The following is a 13779-nucleotide window of genomic DNA, read 5'->3' on the forward strand; positions in this document are numbered from 1 at the left end:
TTTTGGGCTATGAACATAAAGCTGGCCATTTAGCCCAGCAATTCCCTGCCAGTGGTTATGTTACTCGTGCGTCTTTCCATCCATTCCCATTTAATCCTGCCTACTACTATCACCAGTTGTGTTCACAGCAAGAGCATTCACATTTCTGCTACCACTGGACACGGCATGCTTGTTTCTTTTAGTGCTCAGTCTCTTCTTGCTGAATGTTCCCCAAGTGCTTGACCCCTTTGGACGCCCTCTCTGCTTGACAGGCAGCAACTGGCAATTGCGGAGTCTCACAAGGCTCTGCATGGTTGTTTCAACGTCAGATGGGGAAACAGGTGGCTGTGTGTCCATGAGCACTGCCCTGATGGGTGTAGGAGCAGGTAACTGTGTGTCCATGAGCACTGCCCTGATGGGTGTAGGAGCAGGTAACTGTGTGTCCATGTGCACTGCCCTGATGGGTGTAGGAGCAGGTAACTGTGTGTCCATGTGCACTGCCCTGATGGGTGTAGGAGCAGGTGACTGTGTAACTGAGCAGCAAGGAGAGGGTACCGCAGGTAGGGGAAGTGGAGATTTGAACAGGCAGGCATATGTATGGTCCATCAGATCATTAGGCCAGGGGGTGAGACGCTCAGGATCCAGGGTTTGTGACACGTGACTGATGTCCAGCGCGCGGCCACCTCCATCCGAAGGTGCTTCCGGGCAATTGTTGGGCATAGTAAATGGCTCCATCTCATCAGCCAGTCCTTGCTGCCAGCGTAGAGTCTGTTGCCGCAGCCAGTCCAGTCTCCTCATGAATGCTGCCGTTCCACTCTGCAGAACGGCCTGTTGTAGCTGGTACAATTGATCTGAAAGCAAGCGGTATTTTTCATTGTGGCTGAGGGGCCTTGGCTGTTCCTCTGTAATCACTATGGCAGCAGCCATGCCTGTCGTCGTTGGTGTCTGAGATGCACGCCAGCGACAATTGGGGGCGAGCCTGTCCAAAGGCAGACCCAGATGCCTCTGCACAACAACAGCATATTTGCAGGGCAACAAAGTCTGAATGGAGAAGATGCAGCTGCAGGTAGCCTGGCCATCATGTATCTGCAGTGTGCACTGTTTGGCGCCAGAAATCACAGTCACTGTGCCTTCATCCTGCTACATGCGGTGGCCCAGCCAATGGAAATGTTTTCAGAGCAACTCACAACAGGGGCTGGAGAACATGCGGTGGCCCAGACAATGGAAATGTTTTCAGAGCAACTCACAACAGGGCCTGGAGAACATGCGGTGGCCCAGAGAATGGAAATGTTTTCAGAGCAACTCACAACAGGGACTGGAGAACATGCGGTGGCCCAGACAATGGAAATGTTTTCAGAGCAACTTACAACAGGGGCTGGAGAACATGTGGTGGCCCAGACAATGGAAATGTTTTCAGAGCAACTTACAGAGGCAGAGCAGCTTACCTTGGAACAATTTCCTGTGTCAAATAAAAATGAAGCAAGTCTCCAAAACGAATAAATAATTCAGATAGAATGTGAGAAAATGCCCGACGAAACCTCTCCTCCTTCCACTTTCAAAAAGTCACGCCGAAGCTTTGACGCATGCGCAGAGGCCAAACTGGCGCGTCGGCGAGGAAGACAAAATAACGCGATGACGTCATCTGCGCATGCGCGCAATGGTCATGGCAGGTCGGACCGCAGCGCATGCGCAGAGATGAGGAGACTGTGTGCGCATGCGCGTACTGCGCGTCTGCGCATGCGCAAAGCGGTCCTGGTAAGTCGGACCGCAGCGCATGCGCAGGGGGCATGAGGCCGTCTGCGCATGTGCGCACCGCGGAACATCCTGATGACGTATCCGATGAAGTAGCGTTGTCATGAATTACTTTGATATTATATTCTGTTCTGCTCTTATGTTATTTGCTTTTTTACTCCACGCCTCTATTAATAAACCCAAATATCCCATAGGCTTTTAACAGCCTTAGTGACCTGTCCTGCCACCTTCAAAAATTTGTGTAAGTGAACCCCAGGTATGTCTGTTCCTACACTTAATTTCATCATTTAGAGTCAAAGAGTTATACAGCACAGAAACAGGCCCTTTGGCCCATCATGTCCATGCCAGCCATCAAGCACCTATCTATTCTAATCCCATTTCCAGCACTTGGCCCATAGCCTTGTACGCTATGGCGTTTCAAGTGCTCATCTAAATACTTCTTAAATGTTGTGAGGGTTCCTGCCTCTACCGCCCCTTAAGGCAGTGTGTTCCAGATTCCAACCACCCTGTGGATGAAATTTTTTTTCCTCAAATCCCCTCTAAACCTCCTGCCTCTTACCTTAAATCTATGCCCCCTGGTTATTGACCCCTCCGCTACGGAAAAAAGTTTCTATCTATCCTATCAATGCCCCTCATAATTTTGTATACCTCAATCAGGTCCCCCTTCAGTCTTCTCTGCTCCAAGGAAAACAACCCTAGTCTATCCAGTCTCTCTTCATAGCTGAAATGCTCCAACCCAGACAACAGCCTGGTGAATCTCCTCTGCACCCTCTCCAGTACAATCACATCCTTCCTACAGTCTGGCGACCAGAACGACACACAGTACTCTAACTGTGGCTTAACTAGTGTTTTATACGGCTCCATCGTAACCTCCCTGCTCTTATATTCTATGTCTCGGCTAATAAAGGCAAGTATCCCATATGCCTTCCTAATCACCTTATATACCTGTACTGCTGCCTTCAGTGATCTATGGACAAGTACACCCAGTTCCCTCTGACCCTCTGTACTCCCTAGGGTCCTACCATCCATTATATATTCCCTTGCCTTGTTGGTCCTCCAAAAATGCATCACCTCACACTTCTCAGGATTAAATTCCATTTGCCACTGCTCCGCCCATCTTACCAGCCCATTTATATCGTCCTGTAATCTAAGGCTGTCTTCCTCACTATTTATGACACCACCAATTTTCGTGTCATCTGCGAACTTAATGATCATACCTTCTACATTCACGTCTAAATCATTAATGTACACTACAAACAGCAAGGGTCCCAGCAACGATCCCTTCGGTACACCACTGGTCACAGGCTTCCAATCGCAAAAACAACACCTTCTGCCTCCTGCCACTAAGCCAATTTTGGATCCAATTTCAAAATTGCCCTGGATCCCATGGGCTCTGACCTTCTGCACCAATCTCCTATGCGGGACCTTATCAAAAGCGTTACTTGAAGTCCATGTAGACTACATCAACTGCTTTACCCTCATCTACACACCTAGTCACCTCCTCGAAAAATTCAATCAAGTTTGTCAGACACGATCTGGCCTGTATTTAGCTATGCTGACTATCCCCGATTAATCCCTGCCTCTCCAAGTGGAGATTAATCCTGTCCCTCAGAATTTTTTCCAATAGTTTCCCTACCACTGATGTTAGACTCACTGGCCTGTATTTACCTGGTTTATCCCTGCTACCCTTCTTGAATAATGGTACCACATTCGCTGTCCTGCAGTCCTCTGGCCACAGGAGATGTGCCAGAGAGGATTTGAAAATTTGAATCAGAGCCCCTGCAATCTCCTCCCTTGCCTCACATAGCTTCCTGGGATACATTTCATCTGGGTCTGGGGATTTATGCACTTTTAAGCCCGCTAAAAGTGCTAATACATCCTCCCTTTCAATGCTAATTTCTTTAAGTATATCATAATCCCCCTCTCTGATCTCTACACCTACATCGTTCACAGATGAAAAGAAATTATTCAAAACTTCACCTACGTCCTCCAGCTCCACACACACATTGCCACTTTGGTCCCGAATGGGCCCTACTCTTGCCCTTAATATACTAATAAAACACCTTGGAATTTTCCTTTAGCTTGTCGCCAGTGTTTTTTCATGCCCCCTCTTCACTCTCCCAATTACTTTTTTAAGTACTCCCTACATTTTCTTTTTTTTTTATTCATTCATGGGATGTGGGCATTTATTGCCCATCCCTAATTGCCCTTGAGAAGACGGTGGTGAGCTGCCTTCTTGAACCGCTGCAGTCCATTTGGGGTAGGTATACCCACAGTGCTGTTAGGAAGGGAGTTCCAGGATTTTGACCCAGTGACAGCGAAGGAACGGCGATATAGTTCCATGTCAGGATGGTGTGTGACTTGCAGGGGAACTTGCAGGTGGTGGTGTTCCCATGTATTTGCTGCCCTTGTCCTTCTAGTCGGTAGAGGTAGCGGGTTTGGAAGGTGCTGTCTAAGGAGCCTTGGTGCACTGCTGCAGTGCATCTTGTAGATGGTACACACTGCTGCCACTGCGTTGGTGGTGAAGGGAGTGAATGTTTGTAGATGGTGTGCCATCAGGAGATGTTACTCGCCGCAGGATTCCTAGCCTCTGACCTGCTCTTGTAGCCACGGTATTTATATGGCTACTCCTGTTCAGTTTCTGGTCAATGGTAGCCCCTAGGATGTTGATAGTGGTAGATTCAGCAATGGTAATGCCGTTGAATGTCAAGGGGAGATTCTTAGATTCTCTCTTGTTGGAGATGGTCATTGCCTGGCACTTGTGTGGCGTGAATGTTACTTGCCACTTAGCAGCCCAAGCCTGGATATTGTCCAGGTCTTGCTGAATTTGTACACGGACTGCTTCAGTATCTGAGGAGTCGCAAATGGTGCTGAACATTGTGCAATCATCAGCGAACATCCCCACTTCTGACCTTATGATTGAAGAAAGGTCATTGATGAAGCAACTGAAGATGGTTGGGCCCAGGACACTACCCTGAGGAACTCCTGCAGTGATGTCCTGGAGCTCAGATGATTGACCTTCAACAGGCACAACCATCTTCCTTTGTGCTAGGTATGACTCCAGCCCGCAGAGGGTTTTCCCCGATTCCCATTGACCTCAGTTTTTCTCGGGCTCCTTGCTGCCATATTCGGTCAAATGCTGCCTTGATGTCAAGGGCAGTCACTCTCACCTCACCTCTTGAGTTCAGCTCTTTTGTCCATGTTTGAAGCAAGGCTGTAATGAGGTCTGGAGCTGAGTGGCCCTGGCGGAACCCAAACTGAGCATCACTGAGCAGGTTATTGCTCAGCAAATGCTGCTTGATGGCACTGTTGATGACATCTTCCATCACTTTACTGATGATTGAGAGTAGGCTGATGGGGCGGTAATTGGCTGGGTTGGACTTGTCCTTTTTGTGTACAGGACATACCTGGGCAATTTTCCACAAATGCCAGTGTTGTAGCTGTACTGGAACAGCTTGGCTAGGGGCTTGGCAACTTCTGGAGCACAGGTCTTCAGTACTATTGCCGGAATATTGTCAGGACCCATAGCTTTTGCAGTATCCAGTGCCTTCAGTCATTTCTTGATATCACGCGGAGTGAATCGAATTGGCTGAAGTCTGGCATCTGTGAGGAGGAGGCCGAGATGGATCATCAACTCGGCACTTCTGGCTGAAGATTGTTGCAAATGCTTCAGCCTTATCTTTCGCACTGATGTGCTGGGCTCCCCCATCATTGAGGATGGGGATATTTGTGGAGCCACCTCCTCCAGTTAGTTGTTTAATTGTCCACCTGCATTGACGGCTGGATGTGGCAGGATTGCAGAGCTAAGATCTGATCCGTTGGTTATGGGATCGCTTAGCTCTGTTTTTTGCATGCTGCTTACGAGGTTTGGCATGCAGATAGCCCTGTGTTGTAGCTTCACCAGGTTGACACCTCATTTTGAGGTATACCTGGTGCTGCTCCTGGCATGCCCTCCTGCACTCTTCATTGAACCAGGGTTGGTCTCCTGGCTTGATGGTAATGCTAGAGTGGGGGATATGCCAGGCCATGAGGTTACTGATTGTGGTTGAGTACAATTCCACTGCTGCTGATGGCCTACAGCGCCTCATGGATGCCCAGTTTTGCATTGCTAGATCTGTTCGAAATCTATCCCATTTAGCAAGGTGATAGTGCCACACAACACGATGGACGGTATCCTCAGTGTGAAGGCGGGACTTCGTCTCCACAAGGACTGTGCGGTGGTCACTCCTACCAGTACAGTCATGGACAGAAGCATCTGTGGCAGGCAGATTGGTGAGGATGAGGTCAAGTATGTTTTTCCCTCGTGTTGGTTCCCCCACCACCTGCCGCAGACCCTATACTCCTCTAGGGCCTCTGCTGTTCTCAGCCCTCTGAATCTGCCACAAGCTTCCTTTTTTATCCTTATCTAATCCTCTATATCCCTTGACATCCAAGATTCCCTGGACTTATTGGTCCTACCCTTCACCTTTACGAGAACATGTTGGCCCTGAACTCTCACTAATTCCTTTTTGAATGACTCCCACTGGTCTGATGTAGACTTTCCTACAAGTAGCTGCTCACAGTCCACTTTGGCCAGATCCTGTTTTATCATATTGAAATCAGCCTTCCCCCAAATCAGTACCTTTATTTTTGGTCCATCTTTGTCCTTTTCCATAACTACCTTAAATCTTACAGAGTTATAGTCGGTATCCCCGAAATGCTCCCCCACTGACACTTCTACCACTTGTCCCGCTTCATTCACTAGGATTAGGTCCAGTACTGCCCCTTCTCTTGTAGGACTTTCTACATGCTGACTCAAAAAGCTCTCCTGGATGCACTCTAAGAATTCCGCCCCTTTTAAGCCTTTTGCACTAAGAACATCTTGGGACAGGACGTCAGAAATGCTCCATCCAACAATATCGGCGGCTATGCTCTGGAAGTGGTTCAAGAGTTCACCTACCTAGGCTCAACTATCACCAGTAACCTGTCTCTCGATGCAGAAATCAACAAGCGCATGGGAAAGGCGTCCGCTGCTATGTCCAGACTGGCTAAGAGGGTGTGAGAAAATGGCGCACTGACACGGAACACAAAAGCCGGAATGTATCAAGCCTGTGTCCTCAGTACCTTGCTCTACGGCAGTGAGGCCTAGACAACATACGTCAGCCAAGAGTGATGTCTCAACTCATTCCATCTTCTCTGCCTCCGGAGAATCCTTGGCATCAGGTGGCAGGACCGTACCTCCAACGCAGAAGTCCTCGAGGCAGCCAACATCCCCAGCACATACACCCCACTGAGCCAGCGGCGTTTGAGATGGCTTGGCCATGTGAGCCGCACGAAAGATGGCAGGATCCCCAAGGATGCATTGTACAGTGAGCTCCTCACCGGTATCAGACCCACCGGCCGTCCATGCCTCCGCTTTAAAGACATCTGCAAACACAACATGAAGTCCTGTGACATTGACCACAAGTCGTGGGAGTCAGTTGTCAGTGATCGCCAGAGCTGGTGGACAGTCATTAAGGTGGGGCTAAAGAGTAGCGAGTCGAAGAATCTTAGCAGTTGTTCAGGAAAAAAGACAGAAGCGCAAGGAGAGAGCCAACTGTGTAACAGCCTCGACAACCAATTTTATCTGCAGCGCCTGTGGTAGAGTCTGTCACTCTAGAATTGGTCTTTATAGCCACTCCAGGTGTTGCTTCACAAACCACTGACCACCTCTAGGCGCTTACCCATTCTCTCTCGAGACAAGGAGGCCAAAGAAGAAGGCTAAGACTATCCCAGTTGATATTGGGGAAGTTGAAATCCCCTATTATAATCATTTAGTTTATATTCACCTCTATTTTCCTGGCAAAATACTAAGTTCACACTTCTCTGCATTTAATTTCACAAGTCTAACTATGTCTTCCTGAAGTCTGCTACTGTCCTCTTTACTATTTATTACATTTCTAAGCTTTGTGTCATTTACAAATTTTGAGATTAAATTCCCTATACCCAAGTCCAGGTCATTAACAATATCAAAGCAGTAGACCCAATTCCAAACCATGGGGGACCTCACTATATACTTCCCTCAGTCTGAAAAACAATAGTTCACTACCGTTCTCTGCTTTCTGACTCAGCTTGCAATTTGTCCATTATATGGGACTTTATCAAACACCTTTTGAAAGTCCATGTACACATCAACTGCACTACCTTCATCAATCCCCGCTGTTATTTCATGAAACTCAATCAAGTTAGTCAGGCTGTATTTGCCTTCAAACAATCTCTATATATTATCCATAAGAACTTTACGACTGGTAGTGAGATGAGACTTTTTGTCTATTATTCCGGCTAAATATAAATTCAGTTCAAACAAAGCAAGCATATAATCCACGAAAAAGGAAAATTCTTTTAATGTTAGACAATAAAATGTCACAATTTTTTACATTAAAAATCAAAGTTGCATTTTAGATTAACTCAATGCAAAAGCAAAAGAGAACAGGAAATGTTAATATTCCAGACAATTAACTTTATTTGTATGATTTCCTACCATTATAAAGTTTGAAAGTATGCTTATCCATCTTTGTTATTATCCCAATTAAGATATTTTTTCATATTTCGATGCTGTTGAATTCACTGAATGACCTGTTAAATTGTATTTCAGCTGCTGAAAGCTACAATGTCCAGAGTACAGTGAACAGTTCCTGTTTACAGTATTAAACGACTATTATTTAATTCACGATCCTGTACTTTTACCCTTCTCAGTTAAACAACTGCTGAAGTGGTGAGCCTTTTTTAAGAGGGTCAATTTGCAACAGTTGACGAGTAGCTGATTCCCAGTCTCTTCCTAGCTCCAGGCGACTACAGATTGCTGGATACTGTCTGTCTGTATTTCTAGCCCAGGCTATGGCTTTTTTTACATGTTCCAGTGCCCAACAAGTTGTCCTGCAGAAACCAATGAAAGTTTTAAAATAATGTATATATATTCAGTAAAAACAATGCAACCAATTCACCTGGTTGTAAATTTTTTTAAATTATCAATTACAATACCTGTATAAAGCTCCGGTTAGGACACAACTAGGGTATTGTGTCCAGTTCTGGCTACCACACTTTAGGAGGAATGTGAGGGTCCTTGAGAGGGTGCAGAGGAAATTTATGAGCATGACTCTAGGGATGAGGGATTTTTAGCAACAGGTTAGGCTGGAGAAGCTGGGGTTGTTCTCCTTGGAGCAAAGGAGATTGAGAGTAGATTTGATAGATGTTTAGATAATGTAGACAAAGAAAAGCTATTAGCTGATGGTACAAGGACTAGGGGACACAGATTTAAGTTTTTGGGTAAGAGATGAAGGGGGAATGTGGGCAAGAACTGTTTTTTTATGCAGTAAGTGGTAATGACTTGAAACTCACTGCCCACGAGGGTGGTGGAAGCAGAGGCAATGAATGAGTTGAAAAGGAAACTTGATGGGAACTTGCAGGAAATAAATTTACAGGGCTATGGTGAAAGAGCAGGGGAATGCGACTGACTGGATTGCTCCACAGAGAACCAGCATGGACTTGATGGGCCAAATGGCCGCCTCTCTGCCATAATGACTCTACAGCCATACAATTTGTAATATTCCTCTTAAATGGATGTAGATATTAACATGGAGAATCTGCTAAATGTTCTTTCTCATTATCATGGAGATTGAACCTTCTGAAGATTCTGTGTGAATGAGAGATGCACTTATAGGAGTTGCAATTTCCTCTTTGTTCCTGTAGAATTACAATACCTATAGTATGCTGTGATAAATCCACAGAGAATTTATATATAGGTAATGGGCACAAGCGGGAGAGAAAATATTAATTTTTTGCACAGAAGTGTTCGATATATTATAAGCTTTTTTTATTTAAAAAAAAGCTGAGCCAAAGGTGTGATTGTGCTCCTGGCAGAAGGGGTGGCTATGAAGCAGTTAGACATCAAATTCAGACATTTTGTGACTGGAGTTGGTCAACCAGCTAGGGTTGGCCATACAAAATTACAACTTGTTCTACTGCTAGTTATTACAGACTCAATAGGAAAAAAGCTTCCTGTATGTAGTGCTGCATCACAGACTGGTTCGGCAACAATTACAAATCCACGTTGGTGAAGTAAGGGAAAAAAAATTATTTTATGATCATTTAAGTAACTGAGGAAAAAGGAGGAAAATTTTGAGGAGGAAGGTGGAAAGAACGAAGAAAAACTGTGTGTAAACTCCCGATTACAAGTACAGCAAAAACTATTTTACAATGTAATATTGTAGAATTATAGAACGTTTAAGGTACAGAAAAATGCCACTTGGCCCATGGTGTCTGTGCCAGCCAAAAAATGATCCACCGATTCTAATCCCACCTTCCAGCATTTGGTGCATAGCCCTGCAGATTACGGCACTTGCGGTGCATAATCTAGAAATAAGAATGTTTTAAGGTGCCAACCTTGGCTTAGTAGTAGCACTCTTGCCTCAGAGTTGAAAATTGCAGGTATAAGCCAGAGACTTGAGCACATAATCTAGGTTGGCATTTCAGTGCACTATTGAGCAGTGCTATGCAGTTCGTGGAGAAATCTTTCAAAAGAGATGCTATTCGGAGGTCCTGTTAATCCACTTCGGTGGGCACTGTTTGAAGGATAGCAGGGAAGTTCTGCTGATGTTCTGGCAAACATGTAGCCCTAAAGTTAAAAGGCTGCGTTTGCTGACAATGCCACCACTAGTTGGCACTGCAATCACAAATGCAGCCTGTGCCACTAAAACGTCACAATCTGCGACGTCAGGCAGTTGCCAGGATTTAAGATGGCGCTGCTCAAATAATCACACGATGCCAACCTAAACACATGGCAGCACACAATGGCTGGAGGGGAGGGAGCAAGCGGGGAGGGGAGGGAGAGAGCGAATGATTGGGGGTGGGGGGCTGTGAGGGAGTGGGCCAGGGCCTGTGAGGGAGCAGGCGGGTGGTGGGGGTGCGGTTGGGGGGGGGGGGGGGGGCGGCGGGGGGGGAGAAAGGAGGAGAGCGCACCCGCCACTAGCAATGTCTTCGGCTGCGCTCTCCCCGCACCTGCTCCCCAGACCCCCTCTTCGCTCCCCCCCTGCTCTTTGCGGCCCGGATCCCCCCACCAACTGTCCACGTTGCGATGTCGTCATCTGCACATGCGCCAACCAGTCCTGGCAGTGCGGAACACAGCGCATGCAGCATGCGCAGAGGGTAGGAACCAATCTGCGTATGTGCGCAGATTGGCGCAGTCGGATGACGTAAACTGCCGGCTGCATTGTCAGTAATCACTTTGAACTTAAAAATGCACTTAAAAATGACTCTCCAGTCATTTAGCTCATCACTGTTAGTGAGATCTTGTGAACAAATCAGCTGCTGAATTTCCTTCATATGACAACAGCGGGATACACTTCAAAAGTACTTAATTGGCTGTGAAGTGCTTGAGTGGCCTGGGTTGTGAAAGGTACTGCATAAATGGAATTTCTTTTCTTTCCAAGAGGGAAAAACAAAGCTATTTGCACCTTGAGTTAGAATCACAAAGTGCAATTTTTAGAAAATGAAATTTACCTTTCACATGTGTATGTGAATGTATCTTTCAGTATCAATAAGGTGTCCAACATTTTTTACTTTGAGCCTGGAATGTTACATATTGCTTCAGTAAATGTGCTGTTTGATAGCAATAGGTGAATCACTTGTTAATAAGTTCTGAAAACTGCGAACCAGATTTTGTACTAACCATGAGCAATGCCACAAATGAGTGTTGCTTTACAGACCTTCTCAAAATATGTAGTTCAAATTATAACTAATTCTACTACCCAATATGTTTGAAAAACACAAAAATTATTCACAATACCATCACTGCTCCAATAACAATCAATTTAGACCTTATACAAACCTTGAATCCAATGTCAGCTCCAGACAAAGGAGGGATTTGAACTCAATCCCTTTCAACTGTTCAGTGAAGCGAATCAACTGTAGGATCATGAGTGTAGCAATCAGCGATACAATCTCTTCAGCTGCTCGGTGACCTTTCAAAGGGTAAATATTTTCTAGTCAATGCCTACTTCATAACCTAGCCTTCAAAGTTCTCATTCAAGTGTCTGATTTTAATGCAAGTTCTGGCAAACAAATCAATATGCACAGAAATTGCAGCAATTTGTAAGCAAGATATAATTTCCTCTGAAATATTAGCCAATGTACATCATTTGACACTGATATTTTAAGAAAGCAGTTTTTAATAATACTAAGTACTGAAATAAATGCTTCAAACCCTAAAATAAAAAGAACAGTCAGCAAGTAATTAATTAACCCTTGTCCTCACTTTCCATCCTAACAGCCTCCAGATCCAAAGGATCATCCTCTACCATTTATGTGTTTATTTTGTTTTAGTTTGTTTCCACTGTGCCTACCCACTGCTTTTTGCATGTTTGTGCTTGGGGCCAGGCTGTTCAGTTTTCTGTCAATTAACACCCTCTCTGCACTAATGCTTTGTCTTTCACCAGACCATTAACATACCGTTTGTCTTTGCTCCATGACCTTCTGGTCAGTTATTCTCTGTGACCTTGTCTTATCAACACCTTCGCTTTTGTTATCTCTTGCCCCACCCCCGCTTTACTTGTTTAAAACCCTATTACATTTCTAGCCTCTGCCAGTTCTGAAGGGTCACTGACCTGAAACGTTAGCTCTGCTTCTCTCTCCACAGATGCTGCCAGACCTGCTCAGCATTTCCAGAATTTCTTGTTTTTATTTTATATAAGTAATTAATTAAATTCAATTAACGCCTTTCACCAAGCATTTCTTTAAAGCGTGTTCCAAATATAGTTGTGGTATCATGAAGTATACAACTGCTCTAGATCAATAACATTTGAACAGGCTAATTTTATTTCAAATGTCTTTCTTTATTTTGAATTCCTAAGATTTTTTTGTCTCCTTGTATTTTACCTTTACAAGTCCCTTCTGGGCCCAGCAGTCACTCTGTTTGAGAGGTCGGGCTAAGAGGTATATGTGTAAAAGTAACCTTGTCAAGATTCCAATTTCCTTACCCTTCCCTAACAAGATGCAAGGGATGAAGGTAGTTTAGATTGGGAATTTAGTGAGTTGGGAAAATGAAACCCATTTCCTGGCACTCTTGTCATTGCCTCGCCCTTTATGAATTTATTATTTTTATTATCTTCCCATCTCTTTTGATGTCCTTACCCATCCTCCCGGTTCGCAGGACAAGTCCTACTTTGCTATTGGTTCAATTTCTGAACAAGCTAATTAAAAAATGCTATACTATGGTGTCACCATGGGCTGCATCACAAATGTGATACTAAGTGGCTGCCATTCCCCATGCGAAACACAGAAGATATTTCTCAAGATACATAACCTGTATTCCTGTATTATGGGAAACCAACAGTTGTCTCATTAGTAATTAGAAGTTTATTTTAGAACAGTGAATTTTTCAATTTTTGCAATGAAGACTCTGAATTATTTTGAATATATTGAAGGGCCTTTAGATTCACTGGGAATAAAATCAAATTTTAAAAATTGGAGCTAATGAATGGACAATATACTATCCTTCCAAGTAAAGTGGATCAGGATAAAAAGGAGCTTAAAGTGGAAAATGTCAAACGAATAAGCTAAAATATCAGAAATCTAGAAAGGGAACCTTGATCATCCAGCCAGAAGATAGATTTCCACCACAAATGTTAATCTTAACAATTGCATTTATATCGGATTATATAGAACACACAACACACAACACAGAAACAAGCTATTCAGCCCAACTAGTCCATGCCAGTATTTATGCTCCCCTCAAGCCCCCTACCATCTTTCCTCATGTAGATCTATCAGCATAACCCTCCATTTCCTTCTCCCTCATGCTCTTATCCAGCTACCCCTTAAATGCATCTATACTATTCGCCTTAACTACTGCCTGTGGTAGCAAGTCCCACATTTTCACCATTCTCTGGATGAAGTTTCTTCTGAATTCCCTACTAGATTTCTTGGTGCCGATCTTGTATTAATGGTCTCTATTATGGGGTGGCACAGTGGGTTCGGTTCTGGGGGTACTGCCTGTGCGGAGTTTGCAAGTTCTCCCTGTGACCGTGTGGGTTT

The 13779-nt window shown here is 44.8% G+C and overlaps 1 protein-coding gene across 6 annotated transcripts in view; it reads right to left on the reverse strand.

The window, feature by feature from the left end:
• Positions 1 to 8101: 8101 nt before the first annotated feature.
• The window catches only part of parp4 (poly (ADP-ribose) polymerase family, member 4), a 245720-nt gene continuing 240042 nt past the window's right edge, over positions 8102 to 13779 (reverse strand). For all 6 annotated transcript variants that reach the window (XM_068033698.1, XM_068033696.1, XM_068033697.1 and 3 more), the window contains 2 exons: positions 11576 to 11708; positions 8102 to 8625 (listed from right to left, as the gene is read on the reverse strand). In XM_068033698.1, the coding sequence (XP_067889799.1) occupies positions 8442 to 8625; positions 11576 to 11708 (317 nt within the window). In that variant the 3' untranslated portion in view covers positions 8102 to 8441. The remainder of the gene's footprint in view (positions 8626 to 11575; positions 11709 to 13779) is intronic.

The sequence above is a fragment of the Heterodontus francisci genome, chromosome 6, assembly GCF_036365525.1.
Source record: "Heterodontus francisci isolate sHetFra1 chromosome 6, sHetFra1.hap1, whole genome shotgun sequence".
Classification (NCBI taxonomy): domain Eukaryota; kingdom Metazoa; phylum Chordata; class Chondrichthyes; order Heterodontiformes; family Heterodontidae; genus Heterodontus; species Heterodontus francisci.